The sequence below is a fragment of the Pangasianodon hypophthalmus genome, chromosome 23, assembly GCF_027358585.1.
Source record: "Pangasianodon hypophthalmus isolate fPanHyp1 chromosome 23, fPanHyp1.pri, whole genome shotgun sequence".
NCBI classification, from domain to species: Eukaryota; Metazoa; Chordata; class Actinopteri; order Siluriformes; family Pangasiidae; genus Pangasianodon; species Pangasianodon hypophthalmus.
This window is the reverse complement of record NC_069732.1, coordinates 5,336,803-5,350,080: the sequence shown is the minus strand read 5'-3', so window position 1 is coordinate 5,350,080 and position 13,278 is coordinate 5,336,803. Positions and strand designations below refer to the sequence as shown.

The window sequence follows — 13,278 nt, the reverse complement described above, 5'->3', positions numbered from 1 at the left end:
CTTCTCGTTACAGCTTTACCTCTGACTGTTACAAAGCACTGACACTGAAATCTCCTCAAACATTCGTCTTACAGAAAGCGTCACCATATTAATGATTAAACAATTATATGTTTATCTTTGTAAAATAGCTCACTTATTAGTCTTAGTAGTATTATTAGTCTTAAATTATATGGAACTTCTACCATACAAGTCCCTTGTATTAGTTGTTACTATAGAACACTACAGCAACAATACTATAGATAATGTAGTAGCATGAGTGAATTATTATAAACCAGTGATTTACCAGTTCTTACATTTTTGGTTAAACAATGGACTCATTTTAAATACTCTAAGAAGGGAATAGTGATGGAGTGGTGAGGTGGGAATACACACTTCCAGTGCTCCAGGGATAGGTTCCTCTGTGATCCTGACCAGGATTCATTCACCTTCAGTAAAAGCTTTATCCTGGTCAGGGCGGCAGTGGATCCGGAAACCTATCCCGGGAACACGGTGTGTGAAGCAGAAATGTAACGTGAACGCTGGGTTAATATTAATGCACTTGTACTAATTTGTTATTGTTTCTATAGTAACAGCTCATACACACTTGTACAGCAGATGTTCCACCTAATCGAAGACTAATAACAACCAGATTAAAAAAAAAATATATATATATATATATATATATATATAGTAATTGTTGATGTGGATGAGTTTTTTTTAGCTTGATATTTATTTAACATTTATGGAAGGAGTCTCGGTTGTAAATGCTTTGTAACAGTGACAGTGCTTTAAAAGGAACCCAGCACAGGAAACAAAGCGTAAGCCAAGTGCCGCTACCCCCCGAAGTGCATTACTTTTGTGCACGGTTTGGAGTGTGTTATTCTGTACTGGAATTATGCAGTGACCAAGAAAATTCTTAAACAGATCTTACATTTTAAAATTCTTCACAGTATTTCTGATGAAGCTTTGCATGCTCTTGGCATCTTCTCAACCAGCTTCTTGAGGAGCTTCACCCAGGAGGCTGGAAATTGCAAGTTATGGATTTTAGTCGAATGTAGCATATATACAAAACCATGAACAACAAAATCAGCACAATGAAGCTAATTTACTTGCTTGTCAGTTACGTCTGTTAATTGAGAAAATGCCTCCTCTTGAACTAGCTTTAAGGTGGTGAAGCACTCCTCTAGCACTGTTTGACTGGTCCCACCATCTCTCAGGGTACAAGGAAGGCATGCATCGAAACTCTTCTCTGTTCTGGCACCCAGGTGGTGGAATGAACTTCCCCTAGATGTCCAAACAGCTGAGTCACTGGCAGTCTTCAAAGATGTCTAAAGACTTCCCTCTTCCTGAAGTACTTAAATTAGCACTTAAAAAAAAAAACTTTGTATTGTCTGAGTGCTTGTTACTATACTACCTCCCTAACAGAGTTTTTGGACTGATGGTATTCTTAATTTAACCTAGCGAACCAATATCAGAATGTATTTATTAATAGAAACTTCAAAGCACTTTTGTAAGTCTCTCTGGATAAGGGCATCTGCCAAATGCCATAAATGTAAATGTGAAGCCTAGGCCACACATGTAGAAGCAGTCTTCAGCTGACCTCTGCCAAAATCACTGATCTTTAAATGATTAAATATTGATGGCCTAGAATTCCGTCGTATCGCTTTGCTGTATAGAGACCAATGATCTCTAGTTTAATAAAGTAGTTTTGGACATCGCTAAATGAACAGTTTGTGTTTTCGACCTGTTTCATACAAGCCTAGAAAGGCAGTGCAGAGTGAAAGAATGTTTTTAAAGAGTGACAGTACCAATACATACACTGACATAGTGAAGAAATTAATGTTGATGCTTTAGTGATGTGATGAAATCAAGGTTTGTCTCTTTTCATTAATCACAGCTGATGCAATCCTCTGAAACCTTTTATTAATTTTTTCAGAGAACAGTCAAATTTCCAGTAAATAAAATCAAAGCAAGCTCAGTATAATAGCATATAGAACAGGTTCAACAGCTTTGCTATGAAAATAAACATCAGGTAATGAATGTACTCATATGGTGCCAAGATTGCAGTGTCATTACTGTATTATTAATAGCAGTGCTTGTTTTTGACTGGAAATGAAAATAATCCATTTCCATCAGTCATAATGATGTTGCACATCATCTTTACAGGAATCTAACAAAGAAGTACAGCCCTAAACGAGGCAGCAAGGAGGAGCAGGAATGCAGGTAATTTCAGGAATAGTTAATAAAAAAAAATAAATAACCATTTGGCCTAAGCAAATTGAAGCCCTTGGCTGTAACAACAGGTTTGGGAATAGAGGTTCATTTTGTGCCTTGAGTGAGTGAGCAGGAGGACCTGTGGGGTCTGAATGAGATCGTCCCTCACGCTAACGATCCGACACAAACAGCTGCATAGCAATGCAATGCTCTCAATAGCCCTTCTCTGGGAAACCAAAAGGAAGTTGCAGATGAAAATGAGGTGTTCTTTTCAGACCTGAGATGAAATCTGGCACTGCATTCATTTATCTTTGACTCATATTTCTTTTGTTCTTTTAGGTTTTCAAACCACCAGTCCTTCTTGGACATTCTTAACGAGATGAATGATTATGCAGGACAGAGGGAGCTGATCGCAGAGAACATGATGATGAACATCTGCATCGAACTCACCAAATACCTGCAGGAGCTCAAACTGGAGCGCAAGGCGGTGAGAGAGAGAGAGAGAGAGAGAGAGATAACTGGGCCATGCTTAAAATAAAGGCAGCAGTGGTTTGGAAGGGTGAAGCATGGATGATTATCATAAGTTTCACATTCCCCTGTTAATATCAGATGACTAAAAGGAAGCTTTGGCCATTTCCTGTCCCCTGAATATATGTTCTATCAAATAGGGCTGCCAGATTCCTTTAAAATGATTGAATTAATGTCTGTCACTTGGTGCAAACAGTGAAAAGTACATACTCTGAATTTAGCACTTCCAATATACATAGTCCAAATGGATTCATGTTCATTATAATATATAATAATACATAATTAATGTTATTTCACATGACGTGCGAAAAGATGACAAAAATGTGGTTTTAAACATGATTTAAAACTTCAAATGTATAAAAAAAAAAAAAAAAAAGATTTTGGATAGAGAAATATTATTATTAAAAATTTGTATAGGGAAATTAGTTCTGACAGCTTTCGTATCAAAAGTCATATTTAAAGTAGGGATATTTTAGTCATTGTGGGTTTGTGGTAGTTTTTTTTTTTTTTTTGGCCAAACCAGAGTAACATCTAGACAGACGCTTCTGTCTCTGTGTATTAACTCTTTTCCTTTCTATTACATTTTTCAGCATCTGTCAGATGCCAAAAAGGCTCAGCAGGCTTTGGAGAGCACCTACAAGCAGCTCGACTGTGTAAGTTCACTTGCCTTCATCTGTGGATGAGTGGCAACACGGCAAACGTGTGTGTGTGTGTTTGTGTGTGTGTGTTTGTGTGTGTGTGTTTGTGTGTGTGTGTTTGTGTGTGTGAGCCTGGCTGCCTGCTTTGACTCTGATTTGCAAATGACTGCCCGTGCAGAAAGTGTGCGTTTGTTTACATGTGCTTTTGTATTGCTGTATGTATGTCATGCCCACAGGAGGTCTGTGTGTGTAAGTCCGATAAAGCAAGACTGTGTTGTATTAGTGAAAAAGAGGTTGTTGTTTACCTGCTCTTCACGGTTTTTGATCAGGTGAATCTTTACTTCTGTAAATAGCTGGCTAATAGTATGAATCTGTGTGTGTGTGTTAGAGTAAAAAACGCTTTGAGAGGGAGTGGAAGGAGGCGGAAAAGGCGGTGCAGTATGCAGAGAAAACAGATCAGGACATCAATGCTACAAAAGCAGATGTGGAAAAGGTATTTCCTTACAGCTGAATGTTCTGTTAAGTCTATCTGGCTCCTCTTAATGTGTACATATTTTTCTTACTATGTCATGGCTGCCCAACCCCATTCCTCAGGGATCTACTTTTCTGTCTACCTATTAACTGTTTAAATAATTTTCTTTGGGCTGGTGCGCAGCCCCATTCCTAGAGATCTACTGTCCTTCAGAGTTTAGTTAAACACACCTCTGTCTACTCTTCAGATGCTTCTCAAGACCATGATTAACTGGATCAGGCGTGTTTTATTTCACACCTCCTAACCGCCAAGAGCGGTGAGATTCAACTGGTTGTGATCTTGTTTACATGCACACGCGTAATGAGATCTTCTTTCATTTCCTATCGTCTTTTTTTATTAGCTGTGGTGAGTGTAATTTTCATACCTTTTTGGAGTCTGGTTGGAACTCCATGCCCGAGAGCTTTGCGTTGGATTTGCTCATTAGTTTGCTAGTGTTCTTAGTGATCACTTATCCCCTTTGTGTGCAAGTCACACCCTCATTCCCCTAGCACGCCACTGATTGCCCCCAATTCACCCTGTGGGTTAGGACCTAAACAGTGCCCTCCCACCACTAAAGGGTCCCACATTAACCCACCTATGATGGACTATGGCTGCCAGTCAGACTCTGTACTCACTCATAGGGTGGTAGCCTCTCTATATCAAATATCATATATCCTGATGACAGTGTCACAAAGTGTACAAACTTCTGGTTTGCTGTTGGCCCCCAGCCTTTTTGGGGCTTAGGGCCTCATTAGTGTCAGACCCTAACAAGAAGTTCCCCCTTGAACAGAGACATGATCAAAAAAGTAGACCGAGTTCTACTAGATCAGTTCAGAACAAAGGGTTCTACTAAACATACGTTCTTGTTTACAAGAAGGATGATGTTTTCCAGCTGATTCTAGATTTCAGAGGGCTGGACTGGTTCCTAAAACTTTTCCCCTTTCTCATGCTAAGGCTATCAGGTGTTATTCAGGCTGTGTAACCACAGGACTGGTTCATGTCAATGGATCAACACAGTGTATATCTTCAAGTTCCCATTGCCCCAGAACCCTGGTTTCTCTTCCAAGGACAGGCATTCCAGTTCAGAGGTCTACCCGTTGGTCTCTCTTCAGCACCACAGATATTCTTGAGATGTATACAGGTGGCCATATTGCCTCTGATGGCCACTTCAATTCAAGCAGTCTCTGATAAACCCTCTCAGAAGTCTCTGTGTGTGGTACCAGCTCCTGTTTAGTATGCTCCAGTGGTACTTCCCTTGGGCCTGCAGGAACCTAGAGGCTTTCAGAAAGTGGGTTAACATCCTGGGTTATGAATTATCTAAGCCACCACCTTATTCACAGTCTGACTACTGCAGCTTGTTCCTAAAGTTCTGATTGGTTGCTACATAGCAGTGTTGCACAGCTGCTGTTTGTGATTTGCCTAAATTGAAACCAGCTCAACCTGTCTGATCCTCCCCACTTGTAAACTCACAATTCCTGCACATTTTTTCCCACTTACTCCCCTTTGAAAATGAACAGAAGCGGAATATAAGATGGCAAATTTGCTCTCAGTGCGCACATACTCTTAGGTTACTGGAGAATCTGAACTTTTTACAGCAGCAGATTTTAAGGAGCAGGTTTGATCACCCCTGTTTTACACTAACCAGACTGTGTATGCGTGTGGATGTAGGCTAAACAGCAGGCTCATATGCGTACACACATCGCAGAAGAGTGTAAGAATGACTACGCTGCCCAGCTGCAGAAATACAACAAGGAGCAGAACCAGTTCTACTTCACTGACATGCCACAGATATTCAATGTAAGCAATATCACTTTCTAATTCAGCTCTTTTTTCCTTAGTAACTACGTCACCAACTGCACACTTAGTTTCCTTACTTTCCTTACTTTACTTACTTTCCTCTGTGTGTTTGTGTTTGTGTGTGTGTGTGTGTGTGTGTGTGTGTGTGTGTTAAATCTGAAAATTTCCATATAACCTCTCTGATATTCGGATTGTGTGTGTGTTCTGTAGAAGCTGCAGGACATGGATGAGAGGCGTGTGCGGAAGCTATCACAAGCCTACATCCTGTATGCCGATACGGAAAGGCAAGTCATGCCCATCATCGGGAAGTGCCTGGAGGGCATCACCAGAGCTGGCACCAATGTTAATGAGAAGAATGTAAGTGTTCCATCCATGGTCTCCTTTTTATTGTCCAGATACCTGTGTTTCTCCTCTTTTACACAAGGCACAGTGGTTTGTCCTCTCTTTCATCTGCCCTATTACGTAATTGTCGAGGAAGAACAGGTCTTCCAAAATGAGAACCAAAACAGATCAATGATAAGGTCACAGTGTTATCAGCACACCTTTACCGCTAATCTTCAATCATTCTAACTTGCAGCCTGCAAATGGTATTCATGTTTGCCATACAAGTGCCATTATACAGGATGTGACATAAGCAAAAAAATTTTTTTTTTTTTTTTTTTTTTAGGGGACTTACCAGCCATGTTCTATACTGGCTTTCATTTATTTGATAAAGAATTTTTCCTGTTGCTCCTCTTTTTCATTGGCTTTTCCTCCTGTTGTTTTTTCACTGTGCTAATCTTTACATCACCAGCTTCAAAAGGTGTCGATTTGTTGTAGGATGAATAGTTATCAGGTCATGCTCTTTCTCGGTAAATGTATTAGTGTTCACACATGAGTGCTGTTGATAAATTTCCGGGAATCGTACTAGGTCCTAATGTTTTTGCTCAGATGACTTTATCACTCATACAATATGATCGACAAACTTTATTTGAGCTCCCATTGTTGCCGGCTTGCATTCTAAGTCCCTTCTCTCCCCAGTATCTTGCTAGCCAACATTCAGTCTCTGGATAACAAACTTGTTGAACTTAATGCGAGAATCACATTTCAACGGGACATACGGAACTGCTGCGTGCTGGCTTTCTGTGAGACGTGGTTACACACAGCAGTGCCCGACACGGCCATCACACCGGCGGGATTCTCTGTCTTTCGTCAAGACAGAGCACTAAACTCCAGTAAGAGCAGAGGTAGAGGTATTTACTTTATGATAAACACTCGTTGGGTCACGGACAACACACTGCTCCCCAGAGCTTTGAACTGCTTTCGATTTAGGTGCGCCCTTTCTGCCTCACCCAGGAATTTAGTTCAGTCATCCTTACAGTAGTCTACATTCCGCCTCACACAGACAAAACAACAGCATTGGACGATCTGTACAACACCATTAATGGACTAGAAATTGCACACCCTGAGGCTGCTTTCATTGTTGTTGGGGACTTTAATAGGGTGAGCATGAGGAAAGTTTTTCCCAAATACAGCCAGCACATTAAATTTCCCACACGAGGCGATCAGACCTTAGACCACTTCTATTCAACACTAAAGGACAGTTACAAACCCCTCCCCCGCCGCCCTGCTTTCGGCAAATGTGACCACATTAGCATATGGCTGTTACCTGCCTACAGACAATGCCTGAAACAGGAAAAACCGGTTTTTAGAGCAGTTCACAAATGGAGTGAGGATGCTATCTCCAGACCGCAGGACTGCTTTGAGTCCACAGACTGGCAAATTTTTCACGATGCAGCGGGAGACAACATAATTGAATACACAGACTCTGTGATGTTGTCCCAACAGTCAAGGTAAAGTCATTTCCCAACCAGAAGCCATGGGTCAGTGGAGAGGTATGTGCCAGGCTTAGAGCATGAACTGCAGCTTTCAACTCTGGGGATCTGACTGCCTACAAGAAGTCCATGACCTTCAAAAGGCTATCAGATCTGCAAAAAGAGACTTTAGGGACAAAGTGGAGTCAGTCTGTCGCAGCTCTGACCCCATACGCATGTGGAGCGGTCTGCACACTATAACAGACTACAAAGGCAGGAAAAGCAGTGATGTGCCTACATCTGCCTCCTTACCAGACGAGCTCAACACATTCTACGCTTGCTTTGAGGCAGGCAATACAGTCCCTGCTGAGAAAATACCTGCTGACCATGACACCTGCGTTCTGGCTCTAACTACATCCGAAGTGAGCAGGGCCTTTAAGAAAGTCGAAGCTCGGAAGGCACCAGGACCTGATGGCTCCCACGGATGTGTCCTGAGGGCCTGTGCTGACCAGTTAGCAGATGTTTTTGCTAATATCTTTAGTCTGTCTTTGAGTCTGACAGTGATCCCTACATGCTTCAAGCAGACCACGGTCATACCTGTCCCCAAGAAAACTGCTGTCTCCTGCTTGAATAACTACCGCCCTGTAGCACTGACTTCAGTGATCATGAAGTGCTTTGAGTGTCTTGTCAAATCTTATTTGTACTCCTCTCTACCAGACACCTTGGACCCAATCCAGTTTGCTTACCGCTCAAATAGATCCACTGACGATGCCATTGCAATGGCCATGCACTCTTCCCTGGAACACCTGGAGGGAAGAGACACCTATGTGCGGATGCTGTTTATTGATTATAGCTCCGCATTCAATACCATCGTCCCTACCAAACCCATAGTCAAGCTGAAGGAACTGTCACATGTGTAACTGGATTCTGGACTTCTTGATGGGCAGACCCCAGGGTGGTCAGGATTGGCAGCTACACATCCTCCAAAATCACATTCAACACTGGTGCCCCACAGGGATATGTGCTCAGCCTCCTCTTGTACTCCCTGTTCACCTATGACTGCTCTGCTAAGCACAGCTCCAACATCATCTTCAAATTTGCGGATGATACAACCATCCTGGGGCTCATCACCAATGGTGACGAGACATTCTACAGAGAGGAGGTCAGAGTACTTTCAACATGGTGTGATGACAACAATCTCTCTCTCCGAATGTTGGCAAGATCAAGGAGATGATTGTTGTTTACAGGAAATCACAGAGGGGTGGTCACGCTCCCATCTACGTCAATAGGGTGGAAGTGGAGAGAGTAAAGAGCTAAAAAGTTCCTTGGTGTCCACATCTCTAAGGATCTTTCCTGGAGCCTCCACACAGAGACAATAGTGAGAGCAGCCTGTCAGCATCTCAACTATCTGTGGAGGATTAAGAGGTTTGGCATTTCCTCTGACATAATGTCAAACTTCTGCCGCTGCACTGTAGAGAGCATTCTGACTGGCTGCATCACTGCTTGGTACGGCAGCTGCTCTCCCTCCGGCCGAAAAGCCCTTCAGAGAGTAGTGAGAACAGCAGAGCTCAACACTGGAAACAAACTCCTGGCCTTACAGGACATTTACCACACATGCTGTTTGAGGAAGGCAAATATCATTCAGGACTGCACGCACCCTGCTCATTACCTGTTTGCGACACTGCCATCTGGCAGACACTTCTGTTGCATCCAATCACAGATTTTTATCTCCAAGCCATCAGACTACTTAACAGCCAGTAGTCCTTCATCTAGCACTGCGACACTTTATCACTGCCAATTCTGGACACTTAGATATTTACTATTCAGATTTAGTGTGTATTATTTATTATACTTGGATTTACTGTTCTGCCTGATTTAATAGCACGTCACTTTTACACTACCATTGTAACAATTTTAAATAGCACATGTCACTTTACTCTGCCATTGTACACCACGGTCTCATTTACCATCACATAACAGCATCTTCCCAACCTTAATGTCCAAATATGTGTTTGTTCTTGTATAATAAGTGTTCGTACTGTCAATGTATAAATCTGAGCCTTGTCTCAAGCATTTCAATGCCTAGTGTACCCAGTGTAACTGTGCAAATGACAAATAAACAACTCTTGACTCTTGACTTATCCACTGAGCCACCACAGTTTTTATCGTTAATGCATATATGTAAAACGGGCTTAAGAACCATGATCTAAGTGCAGAGTCTCAGATCACTGTGTTTTGCAGTGAGATTGCCTTCCATTCTTGCTGTTAAGATGCTAGTTACCCTTCACTCCACTCTAGGGCACTTAGGATCACACATAAGGGCTTCTCTAAGCCTTCTCATCTTTCAAAGATTAAAAAAAAAAACATCGACATCAGATTATTTGCTGTTGAAATTACTTAATACTTTATGCCAGGGGTGCTCACACAAGAGCTCTACTTTTTCATTTTATTGTTATGGTAAGATCCACCATGTACACTCTAAATTTGGAGTTTGAGAAATTATTTTGAGAGATTAGTTTTTATTCTAATAATGTTATGCAATCAATTTTTATTCAAAGAAATTGCAAAAGTAATATACAGCAGTGGGGGCGTGGATGAGTGTCAGGTGGACGCAGAGGAGCCGGGTCCAACCGGCAGGTAACGCATGATGATTCTCACCTATCTACTTATTTTTGTCTCTTTGTGAGTTCAGTAACTGCCATATCCAGAGAGAGAGAGTGCAATATAATTGGCGCAGCTTGCATCACACGCCTGAACGCATGCACACCCACACACTGTGAAGCGTGAACTCGAGCCTGATCGGGCAAATGCTTCGAATCTGGGATGGGCCCATTTCAGTTGAGTTTTTCTGGGTTTGTTGAGTTTTTGAAAGTGCGTTGAAAAGCGTGGACTGAACGTGATCCCAGAGCTCAGCAAAAATTCCGCCTGTCTCCCGAGTCTTCCTCCTCACACACCGGGGTTCTACACTGACTTATTAAGAAGATCGACCAGTGGTTGTTTTGAGATCGAACAGATTGATGTAATGAGCACCACTGCTTTATGCCATCTTTAAGTCTTCGTAATATAATGCACTGCTGAAGCCAAATCGTTTCATTGTCAAGCTTTTAATAGATAGTAGATTTTAGTCCTCCCTTCTAATATCATTGATGATATTTCTCTGTGATTCTAGGACTCCCTGGTTCTCGTAGAGCAGCACAAATCAGGTTTTGAGCGTCCTGGCGATCTGGAATTTGAGGACTACAGTCAGGGCATCAACCGGGCCTCATCTGACAGCAGCCTGGGCACGCCCAAAGGCCCGCTGGATCTGCTGGGCAAAAACAAGAGCAAACCTTTCTGGCTGTTCAGCAAGAAGAGCAAGGTAGAGTCACCCTCAGAGATCTGTGCTGATATTGAGTGTAACTGAGCAGTGATCATTTATCCACTGTGATATACTTTTCTTATATAATTATTAGGGCTGCAACAGATGTAACAGATGTTTATTAGATGTAACCTACTAATTGTAACGCTTTTAACAAATTTGAGTAAAAAATAATAAATGTAATGAATAACTACTAAATAACAAATATAACGAATTACAGATTTAAATAATGCTACAATACATCTGAAGGAATAGTGAAGGAATAGTTCGGCCAAAAAATAAATGCGATTTTCCTCCTCAGCCCAAACATAATCAATTTGCAAAAATTTGTTTTGTGTCATTATTATTATTATTATCATTATTATTATTATGAGCACTGAAGCTAGGAAGCTCTAAAAAGTAAACTCATTCTTTCGACACCAAACATGTCTCAACTGATCAATAACCTTAGGGGCAAGAGGAAAATTATGTATATGTAATTATGGGATGAACTTTTTCTCTCATTTCATTTATTTGCCCTTAAAAGCAACACCAGCATTAACTGTTACTAGTCAGAGAAACAGAGCTAAAAAGCACATCCTGAAAATAAAAAAACAAAAAAAAACTGAAATATTTTGTGTTTGAAATAAATGAGTGTGAATTTTTTTTTTTTTTTTTTTAACCCTAATAGCTTCTTTTTTTGAGAAGAGGTTAAAAGAGGTTTAAAGCCAGCCTAACATAATTTCTATCTCTAGCCAGTACATATCTAACCAACTAAATTTCCTGTCATGCCTGTGCACATCTCCACGACATTGCTCCTAATGCTTTCTGCGACATCACCCCAACTACGCTCTTATCCATAAATGTGATGGGTTTTGATTATGGACCATACTTTGTTGCTGTTTAAGCTGTTTTAAGTTTTCTTTTCTTTTCTTTTTTTTTTTTTTTCTTTTTTTTTTTAAAATAATGTGTCAATTTGGTCATGTAATCATTGCAGCCCTAATTGTGATACATAAATACAAAATCGGGAATCCTTACAAGGAAGTAAACAGACAAAAAATGAAAAAATTGTTTTTCAAAGTATTTAAATAGAGCAATGATCACTAATGTGAATCTTTTGAATTTTGTGTATTGTGGTATAGTAAGTGCAATTTATAGATTGCGCCATTGTTAGTGCTGTTCAGAAGCAATGGTCTCCATCAACTTTGCATGGTTTTCCAAGAACTTGAAATCCCTCTCACTCTTGCATTTCTTTAAAACAAACACAAATCACATGTGCATTCGCACAGGCACGCACACATTTTTAGCCAGCACCCTTCTTTTGCATGGCTCTCTCTGGCTGTGAGCTCATTTGTTTTGCACTTGACAAGAGTTTAGTGATGCTTAAAGCAACTACCACCATACCTTTGTGAAATGTCATGTATTAGGGAAGATAGTCGCAGTGGCATCTGGCTAACTTGGTTAGCGTGGGTAAGAAATCCCATGAGAATGAGTCTGTGGGGCAGCAACAGGGAGCACATTCATCTTCCTGCAGCCATGTGACAACACAGTCAGGCGTTTGCCAGCAAACACAGCACAGTGCTCTCAGTCTCCTCTCCCGGAAGGTCAGTATTGGAGCCTTGTTCTCCTCGGTCTCGGCCCAGTACGGATACGGTTGATCGTGAATGATTACAGTTTGATCTCATTACTGTACAATCACCGAGCCTTCTCCCACATGGCTTAACTTCTCTACTTTCCCTTTTTTGCTCTCACCTGCATGCACTTGTTGGCTGTTCTACCTGTCTTCTGTTCCTGCTCGCTCTGTCTGGTCAGCATGTGCCTCTGTCCCATGCAGCTTCTCAGGATCTAATCAATAACACAGCTGAGCCTCAAAAGCACCGTAAAAATCCTACCATACACCGGAACAGGGTATATCAGAGTGGTAAAGAGTCCCTTGGACTGTCTCTCCTCTCTCAGGTCCACAGGAGATGTTTTTGCAGGAGCAGGTTATATTTATCATTCAGTTTATCCAGATATACTCTTAGGGCGTTTTCACACTTGGCCTGAATACTTGAGTCCACACCAAGGATGGATTCTGGGCTCATAATAGCAGGTTTGCTTTTTTTTCCCCCGTATGTCAATTTATGTATTCTTGTTTACAAAATGCTAGAGAGTAGGTTCACCGGTTTGCGCAGGTTGAGCAGGGGTTTATTTTGGATGCGTAGTGGAGTAATGCCTGCAAACAAGGAGACAATCTAAGCGGTATAAGAGGATTTTTAGCCTTGCAGATCTGTATTAGACATGCATTTTTTTTTTTTGGCAATGCTCTCAGTGCAAGCACTTGCACCACAAGGGTGAGCTAATTACAGTGCTACAGTCCTAAGAAAGTGTGGTTGTATATATCAGTAAGGTGTTCCATCTTCTCCACTGACCATATCACCCCTTTCCCTGCGAAACAGGAAGTAACATGACGAGTTGAACCGAGCACATTACTCGTCATGC

At 41.4% G+C, this 13,278-nt stretch overlaps 1 protein-coding gene across 5 annotated transcripts in view; it reads left to right on the top strand.

Moving 5' to 3' along the window:
* The window catches only part of trip10a (thyroid hormone receptor interactor 10a), a 32,549-nt gene that overhangs the window by 10,364 nt on the left and 8,907 nt on the right, over positions 1–13,278 (top strand). For all 5 annotated transcript variants that reach the window (XM_053228323.1, XM_053228326.1, XM_053228322.1 and 2 more), the window contains exons 3-9: positions 2,146–2,202; positions 2,533–2,680; positions 3,312–3,374; positions 3,748–3,852; positions 5,539–5,667; positions 5,878–6,024; positions 10,630–10,818. In XM_053228323.1, coding sequence (XP_053084298.1) covers positions 2,146–2,202; positions 2,533–2,680; positions 3,312–3,374; positions 3,748–3,852; positions 5,539–5,667; positions 5,878–6,024; positions 10,630–10,818 — 838 coding nt within the window. The remainder of the gene's footprint in view (positions 1–2,145; positions 2,203–2,532; positions 2,681–3,311; positions 3,375–3,747; positions 3,853–5,538; positions 5,668–5,877; positions 6,025–10,629; positions 10,819–13,278) is intronic.